Here is a 24276-nt window from a genome sequence, read left to right on the forward strand (position 1 = left end):
AGAGGAAGCACGATGCAAATTGGACAATTGGATGCGCTAAAGGGGGAGAAAAAGGGGAAAAATATATATATATATACTTGACAAATGCATCAATAACTGCGCAACTATGGTATTGAAATTAAATAAATAAACAGTTACACAACTAACAATTTAGCATTCATGGTCAGATAATCTTATTACTTTCAATTCAGCATTTAGCCCTAAACAAAAACTACAAATAAAACAGTTCAGCTATTTCCCATAATGTGGCTGAAATAACCTCTATCTTAGTACACGCATTTGGAAATGTTTACACTGTTTTACAATCAAGGACAGACTTTTAAACAAGGTAGATGTGCAGTCTATTGATCTGTAGCAGTTCATGCTTAATGATGTGAAATGTAACAACATCCCGGTCTTTACCTGATGAGCTCTTTGCTTTAAGTGCAGTTTTGTGTTTTGCTAAACTGGCACCTTTATTTGACACCTGCAAGTCATGCATTCTGCTTCCTAAGGATCCTGAGAAATGCGAGAAGGCGGGACCTAAAGAGAAAGGTGAAATTAGTGCACAAACAAATCAGAAGAAGTTGGTACAGTATGGAAAATGCAAATACAATAAAAATGCAGTGTTCCTTACATTTACTTTGACTTTTATTTCATTGCAGACAGTTTGAATCTGAATTCTTGCATTTCAGGCCTGCAACACATTCCAAAAAAAGTTGGGACGGGGCAATTTAGGGCTAGTAATGAGGTGAAAAAAGCAGCATCAGAAGCAGCATCCAGGAAAGGCTGAGTCTTTGATGATCAGAGGATCTCCAGTTTGTCAACAAATGCATCAGAAAATGATTGAAATGTTTAAAAACAATGAACCTCAAAGAAAGATTGGAAGGGATTTGCATATTTCTCCCCTTACAGTGCATAATATCATTAAACCATTCAATGATTTCAGTGCTGAACACCTGTGATCTTCGATCCCTCAGACGGCACTGCATCAAGAACCACCACTCAACAATAGCTGATATAACCACATGGACGAGGGATTCATTTTGCAAACCTTTGTCAAGCACTACAATACAGAGTTACAAGCACAAACACCACTTAAAACTTTACTGTGCAAACAAGAAGCCTTATGTTAACCATGTCCAGAAGCGGCGTCGACTTCCCTGGGCTTGAAGTCATATAGGATGGACCATCACACAGTGGAAACGTGTATTGTGGTCGGACGAATCAGCATTCCAGGTATTTTTTGGCAATGGCAACATTACAAAGTGGTACATGCTTTACTGTCCCAACTTTTTTTGGAATGTGTTACAGGTCTGAAATGCAGAAATAAACATTTATTAATAAATGAAATATCTCAAATTCATCCTGTCTGCAACCAAATAAATGTCAAAGTAAATGTCTTTCTATGCTGTCCCAACTTTTTCTGGGGGTTGTACAAAAATGTACAAATCCCTGACACGTCTTAAGATGTGCAACAGTACGGGGTCCTCATGTCTCATTTTTCATTTTAAAATTCTCCACACATCCTCTATTGGGAACAGGTCAGGACTGCAGGCTGGCCAGTCCAGTACCCGTACCCTCTTCTTCTGCAGCCATGCCTTTGTAATGTGTGCAGCATGTGGTTTTGCATCGTCTTGTTGAGAAATGCATGGACGTCCCTGGAAAAGATGACGTCTTGAAGGCAGCACATGTTGCTCTAAGATCTCGATGTACTTTTCTGCATTAATGCTGCATCACAGAAGTGTAAATGACCTTTGCCAAGGGCACTGACCCAACCCCATACCATGACAGACCCTGACTTTTGGACTTGCTGCTGTTGCTGAAAATAGTCTGGATGGTCATTTTCGTTATTGGTCCGGAGCACAGAGTCGAATTTTTCCCCAAAAAAACCTGGAATGCTGATTCATCTAAAAACAATACACATTTCCAGTGTGTGATGGTCCATCCTAGATGCGTCAGAGCCCAGAGAAGTCGACGCCGCTTCTGGACATGGTTAACATAAGGCTTCTTTTTACACAGTAAAGTTATGAGTGCCAAAGTAATCCCTCACCCATGTGGTTATATCAGCTATTGTTGAGTCGTGGGTCTTGATGCAGTGCCGTCTGAGGCATCGAAGATCACAGGTGTTCAGCTTAAGCTTGCACCCTTGGCCTTTACGCACTGAAATTCCTCATGATTCTTTGAATCGTTTATTGACATTATGCACTGTAGAGGGAGAAATATGCAAATCTCTTCCGATCATTTTCTCATTCATTTGTTGACAAACTGGAGATCCTCCGATCATCTTTGCTCATCAAGGACTCAGCCTTTCCTGGATGCTGATTTTGTACCAAACCATGATTACAATCACCTGTTTGGAATCACATCATTATTATTTTTTTTTTTTTTACCTCATTACTAGCCATAAATTGCCCCCGTCCCAACTTTCTTTGGAATGTGTTGCAGGCCTGAAATGCAGGAATGGATGTTTATTAACAAATGAAATGAAGTTGAGCAGATAAAACATGAAATATCTCAGGTTCATCCTGTCTGCAATGAAATAAAAGTCAAAGTAAATGTAAGGAACACTGCGTTTTTATTTTATTTGCATTTTCTATGCCGTCCCAACTTTTTCTGATTTTGGAGTCTTCTCCAAAACGAATGCTTTAAAATGTTTCTAAGTAGTATTTCAAACAGTATTTCAAAGACAATGATACCCTTTTATTTTTAGTAACGTTATAATTTGTAAACATTGTATTCAAATAAGAAAACAGGAAGTTGACATAAATTGCGTATAATAAAACGGGCTTGTTTGCTTACCTAAAAACGCCGTTGCTAATAACCCTGAACAGCTGAGGCGATGTTTTTCGGTTAGAAAAGCGTGTTTTGGTGCTAATGTGTTGGGTAATGTTTGGTTTCTGAGCTGTGTTGTGAGAGGAAAGTGTCAGTGTTTGAGTAATTTAGCTGAAACATCGGGTAGTCATGGAGCGACTGGAGAGCTGAGGACAGGTGCGCGTTCACGAGTCAATAAAGCGTTGACGCGCTGATTGCGAGTGCGCGAGCGTGCAGCGCGCGAGCGTTAGATATCGATCTGCAGTTTAGTGTCAACGGACCGGCAGGTAAGTGACCGATGGCTACTTTTAGTGGATCGATCGTGTGTGTGTGTGTGTGTGTGTGTAGCCTTGCTGTGAGTGAATGAGTGTGTTAAATCAATAGTTCATGTGAAAAACAGGCTCGTTTTATTGGTGCTTTTAAAACTGATAATTGTTACTATGTACACAGGTGTGTGCGTATGTGTGTGTGTGTGTGATCTGAAAGTGTCCACTGTGGACAAACAGCTCTACTTTATACCTGTACATCAGTCCTAACAGGGTGTGTGTTCTTATTAAAGCGGTCAGTTCATTTAAACAGTACTTATAGGATAGTTCAGTGGGTAGTACATTTGCTTCACAGTAGAAAGGTCCTGGGTTCGATTCCCAGGTGGAGCAGTCTGGGTCCTTTCCCAGCCATAACATTAAAACCACCTCCTTGTTTCTACACACACTGTGCATGTCATCAGCTCCACTTACCATATAGAAGCACTTTGTAGTTCTACAATTACTGACTGTAGTCTATCTGTTTCTCTGCATGCTTTGTTAGCCCCTTTTTATGCTGTTCTTCAATGGTCAGGACTCTCCCAGGGCCACTACGGACATGGTGGTGGTGTGTTAGTGTGTGTTGTGCTGGTATGAGTGGATCAGACACAGCAGCGCTGATGGAGTTCTTAAACACCTCACTGTCACTGCTGGACTGAGAATAGTCCACCAAGCAAAAAAATATCCAGCCAACAGCGTCCCGTGGGCAGCGTCCTGTGACCACTGATGAAGGTCTAGAAGATGACCAACTCAAACAGCAGCAATAGATGAGCGATTGTCTCTGACTTTACATCTACAAGGTGAACCAACTAGGTAGGAGTGTCTAATAGAGTGGACAGTGAGTGGACACGGTATTTAAAAACTCCAGCAGCGCTGCTGTGTCTGATCCATATAGAAGCACTTTGTAGTTCTACAATTACTGACTAGTCCATCTGTTTCTCTATATACTTTGTTAGCCCCTTTCATGCTGTTCTTCTCTAATGGTCAGGACTCTCCCAGGACCACCACAGAGTAGGTCATTTTCAGCAATGCAGTGACACTGACATGGTGGTGGTGTGTTAGTGTGTGTTGTGCTGGTATGAGTGGATAAGACACAGCAATGCTGATGTAGTTTTTGAACACCTCACTTTCACTGCTGGACTGAGAATAGTCCACCAACCAAAAATATATCCAGCCATCCTGTGACCACTGATGACGGTCTAGAAGATGACCAACTCAAACAGCAGCAATAGATGAGCGATCGTCTCTGACTTTACATCTACAAGGTGGACCAACTAGGTAGGAGTATCTAATAGAGTGGACAGTGAGTGTCTGATCCACTCATACCAGCACAACACACACTAACACACCTCCACCATGTCAGTGTCACTGCAGTGCTGAGAATCATCCACCACCTAAATAATACCTGCTCTGTGGTGGTCCTGTGGGGGTCCTGACCATTGAAGAACAGGGTAAAAGCAGGCAAGAAAGTATATAAAGAAATAGATGGACTACAGTCAGTAATTGTAGAACTACAAAGTGCTCCTATATGGTAAGTGGAGCTGATAAAATGGACAGTCAGTGCAGAAACATGGCTGATCAGTGTATGTATTAGTATACAGGTGTATAACCTTAATTATGCCTCTAAATGTGGCAGTTTGAGAAAGGCAGTGTACCGTTCCAGCATGATGTGGCTCTTGGAACTACAGTAACCTGCGAACAGCCTTGACCTTAAATCTATTAAAGATTTGGTGATGAATTGGAACGCAGACTGCAAGCTGGGGCTTATTGTCCAACATAAATCTCCACACTCAGAAATGCTCTTTTGACCAAATAAAAAATCTTCATAGAGGAGTTATAGGTGCAAAGTCATGCCAGCTCCATATAATGCCCATGGTTTTGGAATGGGATGTCCAACAAGTTCAACAGACACTATTGGCCTTGCTGCAGCAATAGCGACTCCTACTGTCCGCTCAAGGCAGTACAGGAGCGGTGGAGAAACAGAGAAAATAGTGGTTATCTGAATTGTTAACTGTTCTGACACTGTCTGGTAGGGCTGCAACGATTATTCGACATAATCGATAACGTCGACTATAACAATTTGTCGATGTGGAATTTCATTGTCGACGCGTGGTTATTATTGCAACGCACTAGAGGAAGTGCAGGGGGCGCAGCATCGCTTCCATGGCGCAGCGGGGAGTTTATGAAGACAGAGAGGCAAAGATAGAGAGACCGAAACTTTCTAAAGTATTTCAGGAGCATTTCAGCCAAAATAACCCAAAGAAACGAGCTGAACGCAGAGACTACAAAGCAGAGTTGTGGTTTCACGCCAGCACTACGGTGAAACGCCAGCACCCTGCAGCCGTGATGACCAGCGTTATTCCGGACATGTAAGTTTTTACACCGCTTTGTGCTTTAACCAACGTAGTTAATGTTTGTTAATGCTAGAGTACATGTCGGAAAACTTTCTAAGAGTTCGCTATTTTTCAGGTTTGTTAGCTATCTAACACATTAAGTGCAATAGTTAATCTGTAATTTATATGAGTAACGTTATATAACTTAACATTATAGCCTAACGTTACCCTGTCTCGTCTTCCATATTTTTGCTCTCGTTAATGAGAGCATTCATTCTAAATAATAAGCCTCCTCCACTTAATGATAGCTAGTTAGCTCAGCAGATAATTCAGTTAAGATATTTAAGCTGTTATGGTTTAGTTGGCATAGCCAGTACACTATTTGTGATAAACTATGATACATAGCCTTCAGTTTGTGATAATGAATACAGCTTTCTCTTTTGCTCTTTCTATTAATAGCACTAAGCAATGGAGTGTGGATGAGAAGAGAAGAGGTTCATGCACCCCTCAGATGGCCGAGGTCTTCACAGACAGCATTCACATGTTTCTCAACAACATGTTATATATGTTTTTGACTTCCAGAGTGATAACTTCTGAAACATAACAGTTTCTAATGCTGTCCAAAGCTTTCTTATTTAATTGAATTTTTTTATTGTAATTGTGTATTAATGTTTCAAATATATTTAATTAAACTATCAAGCTTAAGTTTCATATTCATGTTTCATTATCTTAATTTGATATTGGAACTTAAATAACATAACAGAGTTTTGCATAACAGAGAAATTTGCAAATGAGACAATGTAACATAAAAATAAAATGCAAACAAAAAGAGAAGTGAAGAGTGTGTGGAAAAATGAGGGGAAATTTCATGACAAGGTGTTGGCTCACCTCACAGCATCTAAACAGCTTCAGTGTTTTTTTCCATTGATTAAAGAGTTTGGATCTGTATTGGAAGAATGAAACACTGTTCATCCAGTTGTTTATATATATACATTTTATCAGCTCCACTTACCATATAGAAGCACTTTGTAGTTCTACAATTACTGACTGTAGTTCATCTGTTTCTTTACATACTGTTTTAGCCTGCTTTTACCCTGTTCTTCAATGGACCACCACAGAGCAGGTATTATTTAGGTGGTGGATCATTCTCAGCACTGCAATGACACTGACATGGTGGTGGTGTTAGTGTGTGTTGTGCTGGTAGGAGTGGATCAGACACAGCAGCGCTGCTGGAGTTTTTAAATACCGTGTCCACTCTATTAAACACTCCTACCTAGTTGGTCCACCTTGTAGATGTAAAGTCAGAGATGATCGCTCATCTATTGCTGCTGTTTGAGTTTGTCTTCTAGAGCTTCATCAGTGGTCACAGGACGCTGCCCACGGGGTGCTGTTGGCTGGATATTTTTGGTTGGTGGACTAATCTCAGTCCAGCAGGGACACTGAGGTGTTTAAAAACTCCAGCAGCGCTGCTGTGTCTGATCCACTCATACCAGCACTAAGTCAGTGTCACTGCAGTGCTGAGAATGATCCACCACCCAAATAATACCTGCTCTGTGGTGGTTTTGTGGGGGTCCTGACCATTGAAGAACAGCATAAAAGGGGGCTAACAAAGCATGCAAAGAAACAGATGTACTACAGTCAGTAATTGTAGAACTACAAAGTGCTTCTATGTGGTAAGTGGAGTTGTTAAAATGGACAGTGAGTGTAGAAGAAACAAGGAGGTCCCTGTCCCTGGACTTAGTCTGGGCCGATTTAAGCCACTAGGCTACCACTGTCCCTGGACTTAGTCTGGGCCTATTTAAGCCACTAGGCTACCACTGTCCCTGGACTTAGTCTGGGCCAGTTTAAGCCACTAGGCTACCACTGTCCCTGGACTTAGTCTGGACCGATTTAAGCCACTAGGCTACCACTGTCCATGGACTTAGTCTGGGCCGATTTAAGCCACTAGGCTACCACTGTCCCTGGACTTAGTCTGAGCCAGTTTAAGCCACTAGGCTACCACTGTCCCTGGACTTAGTCTGGGCCAGTTTAAGCCACTAGGCTACCACTGTCCCTGGACTTAGTCTGGGCCAGTTTAAGCCACTAGGCTACCACTGTCCCTGGACTTAGTCTGGGCCGATTTAAGCCACTAGGCTACCACTGTCCATGGACTTAGTCTGAGCCAGTTTAAGCCACTAGGCTACCACTGTCCCTGGACTTAGTCTGGACCGATTTAAGCCACTAGGCTACCACTGTCCCTGGACTTAGTCTGGGCCAATTTAAGTCTTTAGGCTACCACTGTCCCTGGACTTAGTCTGGGCCAGTTTAAGCCACCAGGCTACCACTGTCCCTGGACTTAGTCTGGACCGATTTAAGCCACTAGGCTACCACTGTCCCTGGACTTAGTCTGGGCCAATTTAAGTCTTTAGGCTACCACTGTCCCTGGACTTAGTCTGGGCCAGTTTAAGCCACCAGGCTACCACTGTCCATGGACTTAGTCTGGGCCGATTGAAGCCACTAGGCTACCACTGTCCCTGGACTTAGTCTAGGCCAATTTAAGTCTTTAGGCTACCACTGTCCCTGGACTTAGTCTGGGCCAGTTTAAGCCACCAGGCTACCACTGTCCCTGGACTTAGTCTGGACCGATTTAAGCCACTAGGCTACCACTGTCCCTGGACTTAGTCTGGGTCGATTTAAGCCACTAGGCTACCACTGTCCATGGACTTAGTCTGAGCCAGTTTAAGCCACTAGGCTACCACTGTCCCTGGACTTAGTCTGGGCCAATTTAAGCCATTAGGCTACCACCGTCCCTGGACTTAGTCTGGGTCGATTTAAGCCACTAGGCTACCACTGTTCCTGGACTTAGTCTGGGCCAATTTAAGCCACTAGGCTTCCACTGTCCCTGGACTTAGTCTGGGCCAGTTTAAGCCACTAGGCTACCACTGTCCCTGGACTTAGTCTGTGCCAATCAAGGACGTTCAGAGACATGGCATGAATCTACTCCAGTATTATAATGGCTCTTGAAAAGTAAACCCATAGCATTATCCTGCCACCAGCATGTTTCACCATATGGTTAGTATTAGCCAGATGTTGACCAGACATAGTGCTTGCTCCACAAAGTTGAATCAGTTCATCTGGACACAAGTTTGTTATAGAGATATGTTTCGTCACTCATCCAAGTGACTTCTTCAGTCTGATTTGCTCAGCGCTCGGCTTGAGTGGTGAAACATCATTAAAGGTCCATGACATGAACATCCATTTGTGTGAAATAATTATCAAATCCAATCTAAAATACACCACATGTATCTGTGTTAAGCCGTATTAACTTCACTTTCTGAAGTCATTTTTTTTTGCATCCAATTGTTAAATTTTTGCATCGTTCTTCCTCTCTGTCTATGCCGAACCCTGCCCTGACCGAGGAGATCAAAGCTAACCCATATCCCCTCCGAAACATGAGCAGCAGCCGGATGCATTTTTGCCACCCACACATTGATGAGTTTGGCGCCACCTAGCGTTGCATGCGGAGAGACACATCCTAAGGGCACTCTTCCACATCTCCTGTGCAGGCGCCTCTAATCAGCCGGCAGAGGTCGTAATCGCGTTCTGACAGAGAGAGACCCACATCCGGTTCTTTGTCTCACCCCCCCAACTGAGCAACCGATACCACGATACCGATACCACGTACTCTGAATCCAGCCCTGGTTGCAGCGTGTCTTTTTACCGCTGCGCCACCTGAGTGGTGTCGAAAAAGCTTTACGTGAAAATAAAGCGTAACGTGACTGAATGTACTAAAAGTACGACACAGAAACACTTAATTTCTCTTCGTTATTACTGGTTATAAGCGCTCTGTACTGCCCAAATTCATCACTCATTGTTTTAGTACAACAAGCCACGTTATGCTTTATTTTTTACGTTAAGCGTTTATACTGTTCGGGTCACTTTTACCACGTCATATCACACAATTCATCTCTTTGAAAATATCAGCGGCAAACTGGATGGTGGCACAGCTGTGAAAACTCACGCTGGAACCAGAGCTGGGAACTCGAATACATCGTATCGAATCTCAGCTCTGCCTGCCGGCTAAGGCTGAGCGGCCACATGAACAACGATTGGCCTGTTGTTCAGATGGGCGGGACTAAGCCGGATGGGGTCTCCCTCTCATGACTGGTGCGATTACGACCTCTGCTGGCTGATCGATGGCGCCTGCACAGAGATGAGAGAAGTGTGCTCTCAGGGTGTGTCTCTCCGTACACAACGCTGAGTTGTACTGCACTCATCGAAGTGTAGGTGATAAGATGCATACTGCAGGCTGCGCACGTGTCTGAGGGGGAGTGGGTTAGCTTCGTTCTCCTCAATCAGAGCGGGGATCGGCATTGGTGGAGAGGAAGCATGATGCAATCGGGCAACTGGACGCGCTAAAAAGGGAGAAAAATTTAATCAGGTGAACTTTAAAAGATGAAAGTTTTTCATGGGAGACACTTAGAGCAGATTAATAAAGCCAATCTAATGCAGGAGTCAATTGGCACTGGATGACATCTTGCAGGATCAGGTGGGTACTTAAAGATACTCATGTGAGTGTTTTCTTTTTCTCAGTAGGTAGCTCCTTTCTATAAGAAGAAAGCAAGAACTTAAAAAAGATCTCACCTTCATCTCACATTCTCTACATCAGCGTTCACAGATGAATTATTCTTCTCTGGCTTCTACCTCCTTGAAGTGGTACGTGGTCATGCAGACTAACGGAATGAATTACTTTCTAATCCCTGCTACCCTCCTCACCACCGTGACCCTGTTCATCGACCCGCTACTCCTCTTCTGCATCCTCTCCACTCCGTCCCTCCGTCAGGAAACACGCTACCTCCTGCTCGCCAACACGCTCCTCTCGGATGTCCTCTTCCTCAGCTTCAATCTCACCAACATCTCCTGCAACGCGCTGGACATGGAAATGCACCACGTGTTCTGCGAGTTCCTGATGGTCACCACCGTGACGACCTACTGCTCCTCACTGTTGACGGTCACGCTCATGGTCATCGATACTTTCGTGGCCGTGCGCTGGCCGCTGCGCTACAACGAAATCCTGCCTCCGTCCCGGGTGAAGAAAATCATCGCGCTCGTGTGGGCCGTGGCCGCGACGTTCCCACTTGCTCTCCTGGTGGTCATGGAGGTCAGCAAAAAGGGCGAAACGGAGAGTCTAAAGGTGTGTCTGGTGATCATCAGTCTGGGTTTTTTGGGGGAAGAAATAAATGTTGGCTTGCATATCTACTTCAGCGTGTGGGTTATATTCTGCACGTTCCTCATTCTCTACTGCTACATCCGTCTATACATCGTCACCAAGGGCTCGGGCATATGGAGCAGTCGCTACTCACGGGCACGGCTGACTCTGCTCGTGCACACCGTTATGCTGGTGATATTCTTTACACCCGGATTGATCTTTACAGTGCAGTTGGGGCAGTTTAAGAAGCTGTCCGAATCTCTGGAAGTGGCAGCGTGGCTCAACACTGCAAATCTGTGTTTGCTCATGGTGCTCCCTCGAGCTTGCGCGCCCTACCTGTACGGCCTGCGCTATCGGGAGGTCTACGAAACGATACAGCTCATGCTGAGGAAGAGACGGCTCAGCCAGACCACCGACGGTTAGAGCCCGGGACTGAGCGCCAACCATGCTATATGACACTGGACTCCTCTGGGATTCTTGCCTTGCTAATTTAGCTTAATATTTGCATATGAGATACATGCAAACTTCCTATGAATTCAGACATCCCAAGTTGCAAAAACTCATTTCAGGGAGGTACCCCCCGGACCCGGACCTTGACCCCGACCCCCCAAGCCCAAAAAAAAAAAAAGGCTAAAAAACATCTCGCACACACCAAAGGATATGGGTGATAACAGAACTTTTAGGCGCTGCTAACTGAGCTACTAAGCTAACTGTTCGCGCCGTAAACATATCAATGTGTACTACATAGTGCACTAGATAGTGTAAAAGATAATAGATTTATGTTCCCTACATAGTGCACTAGATTGTATGTTAGAAAAGAATTTATGTTCCTTACTTAGTGCACTAGATAGATACACCGATCAGTCATAACATTAAAACCCCCTTGTTTCTACACACATTGTCCATTTTATCAGCTCCACTTTCCATATTGAAGCACGTTGTAGTTCTACAATTACTGACTGTAGTCCATCTGTTTCTCTGCATACTTTTTTACCCTGCTTTTACCCTGTTCTTTAATGGTCAGGACCCCATAGGATACACCAGAGCGGGTATTATTTAGGTGGTGGATCATTCTCAGCACTGCAGTGACACTGACATGGTGGTGGTGTGTTAGTGTGTGTTGTGCTGGTATGAGTGGATAAGACACAGCAGCACTGATGGAGTTTTTAAACACCTCACTGTCACTGCTGGACTGAGAATAGTCCACCAACCAAAAATATCCAGCCAACAGCGTCCTTTGACCTCTGATGAAGGTCTAGAGCAGACCTGGGCATTGTACGGCCCGCGGGCCACATCCGGCCCGCGAGACATCCCCAACCGGCCCGCATGAGGTTCGTGGCAATTAAAAATTAGATGTAAATAAATGTACATCAAACATGCAATATAACAGGATTGATTTTGACGAGAGCGCTGTCTTTAAATATCCGTACGTTTCGATTTGCGTATGCGCGTGTGTGCGCGAGTGTATCAGCTTCACTGTAATGCGAACAGAACTGAGTGTGATTGACGGTGGAGTTTTTAACAAGACACGAACTTCTGAATAGTTTATTTACTGAAGTCAGATGTAACGCTGGTTAAGGATCAGAATTTAGGCTCTAAATCGCTGTTGCGGTACTAAACAGAATTACAAGCATATGAACGATGTGGAGCGTCACACCTGAAGCTTCACTAACTAAACTGCAAAAGCAACAAAGACTGTTTATAAAGTTTAACACATCCAGAACTGAAGCAGTCAGGACCAGCTCTGTGATTTAAAAAATAATATTAAACAATAACAAAGGACTGAAAAACAAATGAGGTAATTACTCAAAACAAAATAGTGTAAAGTTTAAAAACCTGCACATTTTGTTCACATTTGTTTTTGCATTTGTTTGTTTAAATAGTAAAACAATGTTGATGTTTTTACTCTGCATACTTCTAATTTTCTAAATGTAACATCAAAACATTAACAGCTTATTAGAACTGTACAATTCACTGCTTTTCATAAAGAGTGGACTGTTGTAGCATAGTGGTTAAGGTACTGGACTAGTAATCAGAAGGCTGCTGGTTCAAGCCCCACCACTGCCAGGTTGCTGCTGTTGGGCCCTTGAGCAAGTCCCATAACCCTTAATTGCTCAGACTGTATACTGTAACTGTATTGTAAATCGCTTTGGATAAATGCGTCTGATAAATGCTGAAAATGTAATGTAAATGTAAATAAAAAGATAAAATGAATATTGAGCAGAATTAAGTTCACCTTATTGGTCCGGCCCTCCACAACAGTCCGAGTTTCTTATGTGGCCCCTTGGAAAATTTAATTGCCCACCCCTGGTCTAGAGTATCACCAACTCAAACAGCAGCAATAGATGAGCGATCGGCTCTGACTTTACATCAACAAGGTGGACCAACTTGGTAGGAGTGTCTAATAGAGTGGACAGTAAAGTGAGTGTACACGGTATTTAAAAACTCCAGCAGCACTGCTGTGTTTGATCCACTCATACCAGCACAACACACACTAACACACCACCACCGTGTCATTGTCAGTGCAGTGCTGAGAATGATCCACCACCTAAATAATACCTGCTCTGTGGTGGTCCTGTGTGGGTCCTGACCATTGAAGAACAGGGAGAAAGCAGGCTAAAAAGGTATGCAGAGAAACAGATGGACTACAGTCAGTAATTGTAGAACTACAATGTGCTTCTATATGGTGAGTGTAGAAACAAGGAGGTGGTTTTAATGTTATGGCTGATCAGTGTATATTTGTGGTTAGATTGGTAGCCCTGCTTTTTGATAATATGAGGTAATATCAATGTAAAATCTTATATTCTGTGGTAAAAATAACTGGCTGGCTGTGATAACTTGCAACAAATGCATTTTTCTGTCTTCTCGTGATCTGCTTCTTGTAATTTTACGGGTGTTTGGGTCTCTGTCATGCAATAAATTAATCATTAATTTGTCATTTCATCTTTTTAATTAGACTTTTTTATTATTCTGTTTATTTCATGATGTTTCTCATGTCTGATTCACATTTGGTAGATGTATACCATATGTATGTTGTCCCTAAGTATGTGGACACCTGACTGTTAGCTCGTTGGACATCCCATTCCAACAGCTGTAAAATAGAATAGAATAGAATAGTACAGAATACTCAGGTACAATGATATTTTGCATTGCATCTCTCTAATAGAGACCAAGGCAAAATACTGTTCCTTGTACTTCACAATGGGTGTGGTCAACTACTGGGACAGTTTTCACTCAAGGAAGACCTTCCACAAGATTTTGGAGCATTTTTGTAGGAGAATGTACTCTTTTAGGTCAGGCAACAGTGTGGACAGAGGGTCTGGACATCCAGACAAATGTGTTCAGTGGGGTTGAGGTCAGGTTGTTTTATATCATGATTTCTTTGTATCATAGACCAGTTATTAATGGTTGTGGCTAAATCTAAGACTAAACCTAAACCCCATAAATTAAAAGGGGTGTTCGCATGCTTTTGGCCACTTGTTTACCAAACAAACATTGGGGGACAGTGGTATCCTAGTGGGTAGAGATTTGGGCTATCAATTGAAAGATTGAGAGTTCGAATCCCAGCTCTGCCATGCAGCCACTTTTGGGTTCTTGAGCAAGCCTCTCGGCTCCAGGGGCACCGTACAATGATTGACTTTGCGCTCTGACCCCAGCTTCCAAACAACCCAGGATATATTGGACTACTTTCTGTGCTGAAATACATAAGGCTAGGTTGACCACACCCATTTCGAAGTACAAGGAACAGTGGTGAAGGAATTTAGGAAGGCAGCTGGGAAACAGTGGTTGGAGACTATTTTGATTTCTTGCATAGTAGGATCTAAGCCTGTCAAGGTGTAAAGCTCACTCATGTTCCAGCAACTTTAATTATAAGCAGATGTACATTAGTGGTTCCTGGATTACATCTCACCACTGGACAAGTCTGAACATGAAGTACCAGTTTGTCTTTTGGAATATCTGATAAAATCTGTTGGGTCTAAAATATACATACAGTAATTTAGATTAATCTGGGGCTGTAGGATGTTCTATACTGTCATTTAACTTTGTAGTTTGGCCTCCTAATTGCTCATTACCACTTTCCGTGCTGAAATAAATAAGGCTAGTTTGGCCACACCCATTCTGAAGTACAAGGAACAGTAGTTTCTTGCCTTGGTCTGCCATGAATTGGAGGTAGCTGGAACACAGGTGAACACAGTCATTGGTTTATAGACTGTCCAGGTCTATACTGTGATTTACCTTTGTTGTTTGGCCTCCTTATTGCTCATCAGTAATTACGCTGGACTACTTCCTGTGCTAAAATAAATAAGGCTTGTCTGACCGCACCCATTCTGAAGTACAAGGAACAGTGGTTTCTTGTATTGGTCTGCCAAGAATTGGAGGTAGCTGGAACACAAGTGACCACAGTCATTGGGTTATAGACTGCCCAGGTCAAAATCAGCATTGTAAAACTTGACAAAGAAAACTTAGGGGGGGATTTTGGGAGGTTCTTGGAGGCTCTCTAAGACTATCCAGATATTTAGCTCACCCCTGTTCCAGCAACTAATTATAAGCAGATGTACATTAGTGGTTCCTGGATTAAAACTGACCACTGGACAGATCTGAGCATAAAGTACCAGTTTGTCTTGTGGAATAAATGATAAAATGTGTTGGGTCTAAAATATACATACAGTACTTGTTCTATACTGTCATTCAACTTTGTAGTTTGTCCTCATATAGAAGCACTTTGTAGTTCTACAATTACTGACTGTAGTCCATCTGTTTCTCTGCATGCTTTGTTAGCCCCCTTCCATGCTGTTCTTCAATGGTCAGGACAGAGTACAGAGCAGGTATTATTTGGGTGGTGGATCATTCTCAGCACTCCAGTGAGACTGACATGGTGGTGTGTTAGTGTGTGTTGTGCTGGTATGAGTGGATAAGACACAGCAGTGTTGATGGAGTTTTTAAACACCTCACTGTCACTGCTGGACTGAGAATAGTCCACCAACCAAAAATATCCATCCAACAGCGCCCCGTGGGCAGTGTGCTGTGACCACTGATGAAGGTCTAGAAGATGACCAACTCAAACAGCAGCAATAGATGAGTGATCGTCTCTGACTTTACATCTACAAGGTGAACCAACTAGGTAGGAGTGGACAGTGAGTGGACACGGTATTTAAAAACTCCAGCAGCGCTGCTGTGTCTGATCCACTCATGCTAGCACAACACACACTAACACACCACCACCATGTCAATTTCAAATAAATAATACCTGCACTGTGGTGGTCCTGACCATTGAAGAACAGAGTAAAAGCAGGCTAAAAAGCATGCAGAGAAACAGATGGACTACAGTCAGTAATTGTAGAACTACAAAGTGCTTCTATATGGTAAGTGGAGCTGATAAAATGGACAGTGAGCGTAGGAGGTGGTTTTAATGTTACGGCTGACGCAGTTTCCTTTCCAACAGGTTGTATTTTGGACGCATTTCCTCCTTCTTTTAATTATAAGGACATCTCAACGAGCTTTAGTTTATCTAGACGTAGATTGAGTTATATAACCAGCCTAGTTGGAGCTAAGTCTGTTTTTATACTTTGTGTAGTGTGAAGGCTCCATCAACTCCATTTACTTTCAAGGTAATGTTTACCCTCATCTCCACCTCCATGGAAACCATGAACGGACATGAGGGAAACCGTTCGATATGTCCAGCGTTTATCCGCCGTCTGGTTTCCGCGCTTGCTGTCATTTTGCAGAAGGAAGAAAAGCGACCGGAGTTGAACCCTCGCTTACTCAGATTCGAGTGAGCATGGAGGCTCTTCTGCAGGGACAATCGCCGAGGTTCTCCATGGCTGCGGAAGATTTGCTACCGACTCTTCTGTGTACGTTTGCCGACTGGTATAACAGCTCTGGACGGGCGGAGAGCCTCAGGCGCAAGTCTGCCCTGGCTAACACGAGTCGTACCGAGATCGAGCTATTTGTCGAGGAGTGGCATGTTTTTCTCCCTCCTGACCACATGAGGGTATTCCAGGTTTGCCCTATCCTAGGATTCGTGGCTGTATTTTTACCCACACCGATTGTCCTGGCTCGTATCCTGTCCCGAACACGATTGCGGCAGCAGACGCTCTATCTTCTCCTGGCCAACGCATTGTTTAGCGACTTACTCTTTTTGGCTCTGTACATGCTAAGCTCGTGTTTGAACGCCGCTGCTGTACTGATGTCGGACTGGGCCTGCGCGACCATGCTTTTCATAATGGGAGTGTTCTACAGCGCTGGTGTCTTCAGTGCTACGGCCATAGTGCTGGACACCTCCTTGGCTATACTGTTGCCGCTGCGATACGCCACGCTATGGCCTGTCTCTAGAACCTACGGAGCGATCGCCGCCATCTGGGCCGTGTCTGGTGTCTTTCCTGCCGCATCTGTGGGTCTTTTCTTGTGGTATCATGCCAGGAGCCCATGCACCCTTCACATCTGCTCTCTGCCCTTAATGCTAGTGCTAACTGTCAGCCACTCGCGGCCTCTCCAGGTTTGCATGTTGCTGACCGTCACCGCTGTTTTGATTACCCTGCTGCTGGTGGTTTTCGGTTACGTGGTCCTCTACTGTCACACCAGTAAGTCTGGAGTGTGGAGAGGCGAGCGGTCGTCTCGCGCTAAAGGAACGTTCCTGGTTCACTACCTGCACCTTTTCCTGTCCGTGTGTCCCATCCTGCTACTGGTGATCAAGCTGCTGCTGTACTGCTACAGTCGTGGGCTAAACCCCAGCGCCGGCCTGTGGGTGTCGTTGGTTCTCTTCAACTTCTTGCTGGTCTTGCCCAAAGGTCTGGCACCCTACCTGTACGGACTCAGGTACAGGGACCTGCGTGGAGCTCTGCTGGATTTCTTTAGGCTCAATAGGCCAAGGGCTATAACTCCTGCAATGTGATTGTTGAGTTATGTCTCTTATTTATTGAAGGATTTGAAGGTTTCGTTGTCAAATCCTACTGAAGATTCAAGCAGGTATGTTTAATAAGTGTTTAAATCACTGATCAGCCATAACAATAAAACCACCTCCTTGTTTCTACACTCACTGTCCATTTTATCAGCTCCACTGACCATATAGGAGCACTTTGTAGTTCTACAATTACTGAGTGTAGTCCATCTGTTTCTTTACATACCTTTTTAACCTGCTTTCACCCTGTTCTGGGTGGGCCATTTATATGGATACACATAAATAAAATGGGAATGGTTGGTGATATTAACTTCCTGTTTGTGGCACATTAGTATATGGGAGGGGGAAAACTTTTCAAGATGGGTGGTGACCATGGCGGCCATTTTGAAGTCGGCCATTTTGGATCCAACTTTAGTTTTTTCAATGGGAAGAGGGTCATGTGACACATCAAACTTATTGAGAATTTCACAAGAAAAACAATGGTTTTAACGTAACTTTATTCTTTCATGAGTTATTTACAAGTTTCTGACCACTTATAAAATGTGTTCAAAGTGCTGCCCATTGTGTTGGATTGTCAATGCAACCCTCTTCTCCCACTCTTCACACACTGATAGCAACACCGCAGAAGAAATGCTAGCACAGGCTTCCAGTATCCGTAGTTTCAGGTGCTGCACATCTCGTATCTTCACCGCATAGACAATTGCCTTCAGATGACACCAATTTTCCAATTTTTGTTTTGCCCATTCTGCAAATTCAGTGCGCCGATCTGGGTCATCCTAGTTGAGATGCTGCAGCAGCTGGAGTTTGTAAGGGTGCCATTTGTGAGTAGCTAATATCCGCCGAAGGGATGTTCGACTGATGCCACTCTCCAGTGACATGCGGCGAGTGCTACGCTGTGGGCTCTTGCTGAATGAAGCTAGAACAGCCACTGATGTTTCTTCATTAGTGACAGTTTTCATGCTTCCACATTTTGGCAAATCCAACACTGAACCAGTTTCACGAAACTTGGCAAGCAGTTTGCTAACTGTAGCATGGGAGATGGGTGGTCTCGTAGGGTGTCTTGCATTGAAATCTGCTGCAATGACCTGGGTACTGCGTTCACCAGACATCAACACAATTTCTATCTGCTCCTCACGTGTTAACCTCTGCGACATGTCAATGGCTGTAAACAAAGAGAAGCTTGTAAATAACTCATGAAAGAATAAAGTTACGTTAAAACCAAGCACACCATTGTTTTTCTTGTGAAATTCTCAATAGGTTTGATGTGTCACATGACCCTCTTCCCATTGAAAAAACTAAAGTTGGATCCAAAATGGCCGACTTCAAAATGGCCGCCATGGTCACCACCCATCTTGAAAAGTTTTCCCCCTCCCATATACTAATGTGCAACAAACAGGAAGTTAATATCACCAACCATTCCCATTTTATTTAGGTGTATCCATATAAATGGCCCACCCTATATAGTCAGGATCACCACAGAGCAGGTATTATTTAGGTGGTGGATCATTCTCACCACTGCAATGACAATGACATGGTGGTGGTGTGTTAGAGTGTGTTGTGCTGTTGTGCTGTGCAGATACAGCAGCTGTCCACTCTATTAGACACTCCTACCCACTTGGTCCACCTTGTAGATGTAAAGTCAGAGACGATCACTCATCTATTGCTGCTGTTTGAGTTGGTCATCTTCTAGACCTTCATCAGTGGTCACATGACGCTGCCCATGGGGTGCTGTTGGCTGGATATTTTTGGTTGGTGGACTATTCTCAGTCCAGCAGTGACACTGAGGTGTTTAAAACCTTCAGCAGGATAGATGTCTCTGACCCACTCATACCAGCACAACACACACTAACACACCACCACCATATCAGTGTCACTGCAGTGCTGAGAATGATTCACCACCCAAATAATATCGACTCTTGGGAGAGTCCTGACCATTGAAGAACAGCATGCGGAGAAACAGATGGACTACAATCAGTAATTGTAGAACTACAAAGTACTTCTATATGGTAAGTGGAGCTGATAAAATGGACAGTGAGTGTAGAAACAAGGAGGTGGTTTTAATGTTATGGCTGATGGGTGTAGTAGTGTGTTAGATAGATTCAGATAAAAATAACTTGTATGCAGCTCATGCCTCCAGGGTAGTATGTAATTCCAATAAAGCTGTGTGGCACAAAGTCCTAGATCAACTAGTATTTGCATTTGAGTTTGCTTAAAGAAGAGTTGGTTTCCAAAACACAATAAATGCTTAACATCTGCTCTGTATTTCAGTGTATTATCAGTGTAATTGTGCTATCAGGTCACTTTATATACAGTCCGTTGCCTACGATCTATGACTGGTTGTTTGTTTAGGGTAATCAAATATGAATTTCTTTGCTTTATATGATATCTGTCATGTCTGTTTTCAAATAAAAGGCCACACAGTGCAGCATAATTAAAGGCTTAATGTGTGAGTGCTTTATAGTTATACCAATGTACAGTACATCCAGTCTGACACCTTTTACCTTAGATTAAATATGTTTTGGTTTTAAACCTTGTATATAATTTAGGTAATGTATCAGTATATAAAATAAATTATAGACTTTTGGTTTAATGGCACTCCTTTAGCCTGCCCACAATGCACCAATGCAGATGCTGTTATAGATAAAGTATGTCCACATACTTTGGGCCAAGTTGTATACATACTAGGATGTAAGATTTACATCGATCAACCTAACATTAAAACCACCTCCTTGTTTCTGCACTCACTGTCCATTTTATCAGCTCCACTTACCATATAGAAGCACTTTGTAGTTCTACAATTACTGACTGTAGTCCATCTGTTTCTCTGCATGCTTTGTTAGCCCCCTTTCATGCTGTTCTTCAATGATTAGGACTCCCACAGGACCACCACAGAGCAGGTATGATTTGGGTGGTGGATCATTCTCAGCACTGCAGTGACACTGACATGGTGGTGGTGCGTTAGTGTGTGTTGTGCTGATAAGAGTGGATAAGACACAGCAGCACCTCACTGTCACTGCTGAACTGAGAATAGTCCACCAACCAAAAATTAACAGCCAAAAGCGCCCCATGGGCAGCGTCCCGTGACCACTGATGAAGATCTACAAGATGACCAACTCAAACAGCAGCAATAGATGAGCGATCGTCTCTGACTTTACATCAACACTGTGGACCAACTAGGTAGAACTGTCTAATAGACTGGACAGTAAGTGGACATGGTATTTAAAAACTCCAGCAGCGCTGCTGTGTCTGATCCACTCATATCAGCACAACAATTCATGAGAATGATCCACCACCCAAATAATACCTACTTTGTAGTGGTCCTGTAGGGGTCCTGACCACTGAAGAACAGCATAAAAGGGGGCTAACAAAGCATGCAGAGAAACAGATGGACTACAGTCAGTAATTGTAGAACTACAAAGTGCTTCTATATGGTAAGTGGAGCTGATTAAATTGACAGTGAGTGTAGAAACAAGGAGGTGGTTTTAATGTTATGGCTGAGATATATAAATATATATATTTGGGCAGCGCCTTACAGCAAGAAGGTTCTGGGTTTGATTCCCAGGTGGAACGGTCCGGGTCCTTTCCTTGTGGAGTTTGCATGTTCTCCCTGTGTCTGTGTGGGTTTTCTCCAGAGCTCCGGTTTCCTCCCACAGTCCAAAAACATGCAAGTGAGCTGAATTGGAGATACTAAATTGTCCATGACTGTGTTTGACATTAAAGACTTGAGCTGACGAATCTTGTGTAACCAGTAACTATCTGTCCTGTCATGAATATAACCAAAATGTGTAAAACATGACGTTAAAATTCTAATAAACATATACAGTATATATATGTGTGGTATATATCTTTGTGGTACAGTGTATAAATTGGGGTGTCATGATGGCTCGGTGGGTAGAACTGTTGCCTTAACAGCAAGAAGGTATTGGGTTTGATTCCCAGGTGAAGCGGTCCAGGTTCCTTCTATGTAGAGTCTGCAGTCCTATTAGAGCTATAAAAATTGTTTTAGGAGTAAATGTGTGTGTTTGCTCTGTGATGGACTGGCGACCTGTCCAGGGTGTTTCATACCTTTAGGTCTGTGAATTGTAACCACTTCAACCCTGAATAGGATGCCATACAATAAAGCAGTTATCTTTGCACTATACCACCAGAGGGCGATATCATCTCGCAAGCTAGAATGAGACCTGGATATGACAGGGAGTACTCAACCATTTATCCACTTGTAAGTAGGGTCAGTTCATGGTGTCAATCCACTGCCATTGTTTAAGGATGTGGAAGGCACCTAATTAGTGAAATAAAACCCACAGTGACACAGGAGTAGGCTATTGAGAGGTGAACTGAATTTATATTGAAGTCACTGTTCTCACCCAGTTAAAATCACAATTGATAGTCAGCTAGAGAATTATGGATATGGATAAATGACCTCTAATTAAAGATTTTCAATTACAAAAAGATTGAAGTTTTTTTGCTACCTCTGCACGCAATACCTTGTGTAATAGCTTATACATTATAGTCTTATACATATACACCGATCAGCCATAACATTAAAACCACCTCCTTGTTTCTACTCTCACTGTCCATATTATCAGCTCTGCTGGAGTTTTTAAACACCTCACTGTCACTGCTGGACTGAGAATAATTTACCAACCAAAAATATATCCAGCCAACAGCGTCCTGTGACCACTGATGAAGATCTAAAAGATGACCAACTCAAACAGCAGCAATAGATGAGTGATCGTCTCTGACTTTACATCTACAAGGTGGACCAACTAGGTAGGAGTGTCTAATAGAGTGGACACTGAGTGGACACGGTATTTAAAAACTCCATCAGCGCTGCTGTGTCTGATCCACTCATACCAACACAACACACACTAACACACCACCACCATGTCATTGTCACTGCAGTGCTGAGAATCATCCACCACCTAAATAATATCTGCTCTGTGGTGGTCCTGTGGGGGTCCTGACCATTGAAGAACAGGGTGAAAGCAGGCTAAAAAGGTATGTAGAGAAATAGATGGACTACAGTCAGTAATTGTAACTTAATTGGTAAGTGGAGCTGATAAAATGGACAGTGAGTGTAGAAACGAGGAGGTGGTTTTAATGTTATGGCTGATCAGTGTACTGTATAATGCTCCTACAATGCTTGATGACATTTGATAATTCAGACCTAGGAATCTAAGTACACTCTTAATATATACATTTTCCAGATTCCTCAGGCTCATATGCCTGCATGTTTTAATACAACCTACTGTATGTCATATAAATACATTTGACATGACAAAATCTTGACTCTTTGCTTATCAAACTATTTTTGCACTCATTTAAACACATCTAAGATTATTTTCCACCTGGAACATTCAACCATGTTCCAACTTTTATCTTTTAGTCATTTGCCCTAAAAAGTTTCCCAGAGCCTGTAAAAGGACAACAAATTACACTAGCCCAATACTGCTTGTATCCAGGTTTTGAATCCGCAGTGTTGCTATTGGCAGCTCAGGCATCTACATCAGATCATCACAGAAGCATCACAGCGATAAGGTCCTGGATTCGATTCCCAGGTGAAGTTTGCATGTTCTCCCTGTGTCTGTTTAGGTTGCCTCCAGGAGCTCCAAGTTTCCCCCACAGTCCAAGGACATGAACTGGAGATAGAAAATTGCCCAAGACTGTGTTTGCAATTGAACTTTAACTTGAATCATGTGTGACCTGTTACTACCTGTCCTGTCATGAATGTAATCAAAGTGTAAAACATGACCTTAGAAAAACTAATAAATAATAAATTATATACGTATATGATTGGCTATGTCTGAAGGGGAAACATGCCCAAGGTCCTGTGAGAGATTGGCGCTCCCCATCTGGGGGGGTGTTACTGCATTGTGCCCTATGATTCTGCTGAAACCAGAACCACCACAACCCTGACCAGGATACAGCAATGGTAAAAGTTAAAAAGGTAAATTAAATTCAATACCAAAGCCCACTTCGAGTGTTTCTTACCAAACAGTTTATTTTTGCCATCTGACCATAGAAGTCAGTCTCAGTAAATGTTCCAGTAGTATCCAGCAAACTCTGGAAGTTTATGGTTAGATGAAAGGAAAGCTTTTATTTGGCATGTCTTCCAAAATATGACATCCAGTTGCATATCTTTAGCTGTGATCCCTACTGTGATCCTCTGTACTTATTCAACTTGTAAGGGTTTTCTATCTGACAAAATTAATTACATCTCCAGTTGTTTTAAACAACTGTAAAAATACGTAATTTTCCGAATTGCAGTAATTTTCAGGTTTTGCCTTTCAACAAGGTCAACATTACTTGGTCTCCTTTAATTTGTGTTTTTTCCCATTTTCCCTTGGTTGATAAATGCTTAGGGAAATTATATATATATATATATATATATATATATATATATATATATATATATACATATGCCAATCAGTGTTGCCAACTTAGCAACTTTGTCGCTATATTTAGCGAGTTTTCAGACCCCTCTAGCGACTAGCGACAAATCTAGCGACTTTTTCTGGTTATTGGAGACTTTTGGAGACTCGGACGTGAAAGCATATATCGTTCTGCAGTTACTGTTCTGTTAATTTATCCTACCCATCAATTTGTCCTACCGAGCATGCGCACATCTGTTTTTGATTCGTTGAGTGGAACGCCTATAATTCTGTGCTACCTTTGCCTAATTTATTTCTGCTAGCGGTTAGTAATGTGTGGTTTTAGTTTTAATTCCTTTGAAAGTTTAAAGTTTAGGTGTATGTAATGCCG

General features: G+C 42.9%; 2 protein-coding genes across 2 annotated transcripts; both read left to right on the forward strand.

Moving 5' to 3' along the window:
* Positions 1–10085: 10085 nt before the first annotated feature.
* LOC134302210 (probable G-protein coupled receptor 148) lies at positions 10086–11039 on the forward strand. The gene has a single exon (XM_062987243.1). It carries the CDS (start codon positions 10086–10088, stop codon positions 11037–11039), a length of 954 nt encoding a protein of 317 aa, XP_062843313.1.
* A 5356-nt stretch (positions 11040–16395) lies between these two features.
* Positions 16396–17508, forward strand: LOC134302355 (probable G-protein coupled receptor 148). Its single transcript, XM_062987432.1, has one exon. It carries the CDS (start codon positions 16396–16398, stop codon positions 17506–17508), a length of 1113 nt encoding a protein of 370 aa, XP_062843502.1.
* The last annotated feature ends 6768 nt before the right edge of the window (positions 17509–24276 follow it).

This window comes from Trichomycterus rosablanca, chromosome 25 (genome assembly GCF_030014385.1).
Source record: "Trichomycterus rosablanca isolate fTriRos1 chromosome 25, fTriRos1.hap1, whole genome shotgun sequence".
Taxonomy (NCBI): domain Eukaryota; kingdom Metazoa; phylum Chordata; class Actinopteri; order Siluriformes; family Trichomycteridae; genus Trichomycterus; species Trichomycterus rosablanca.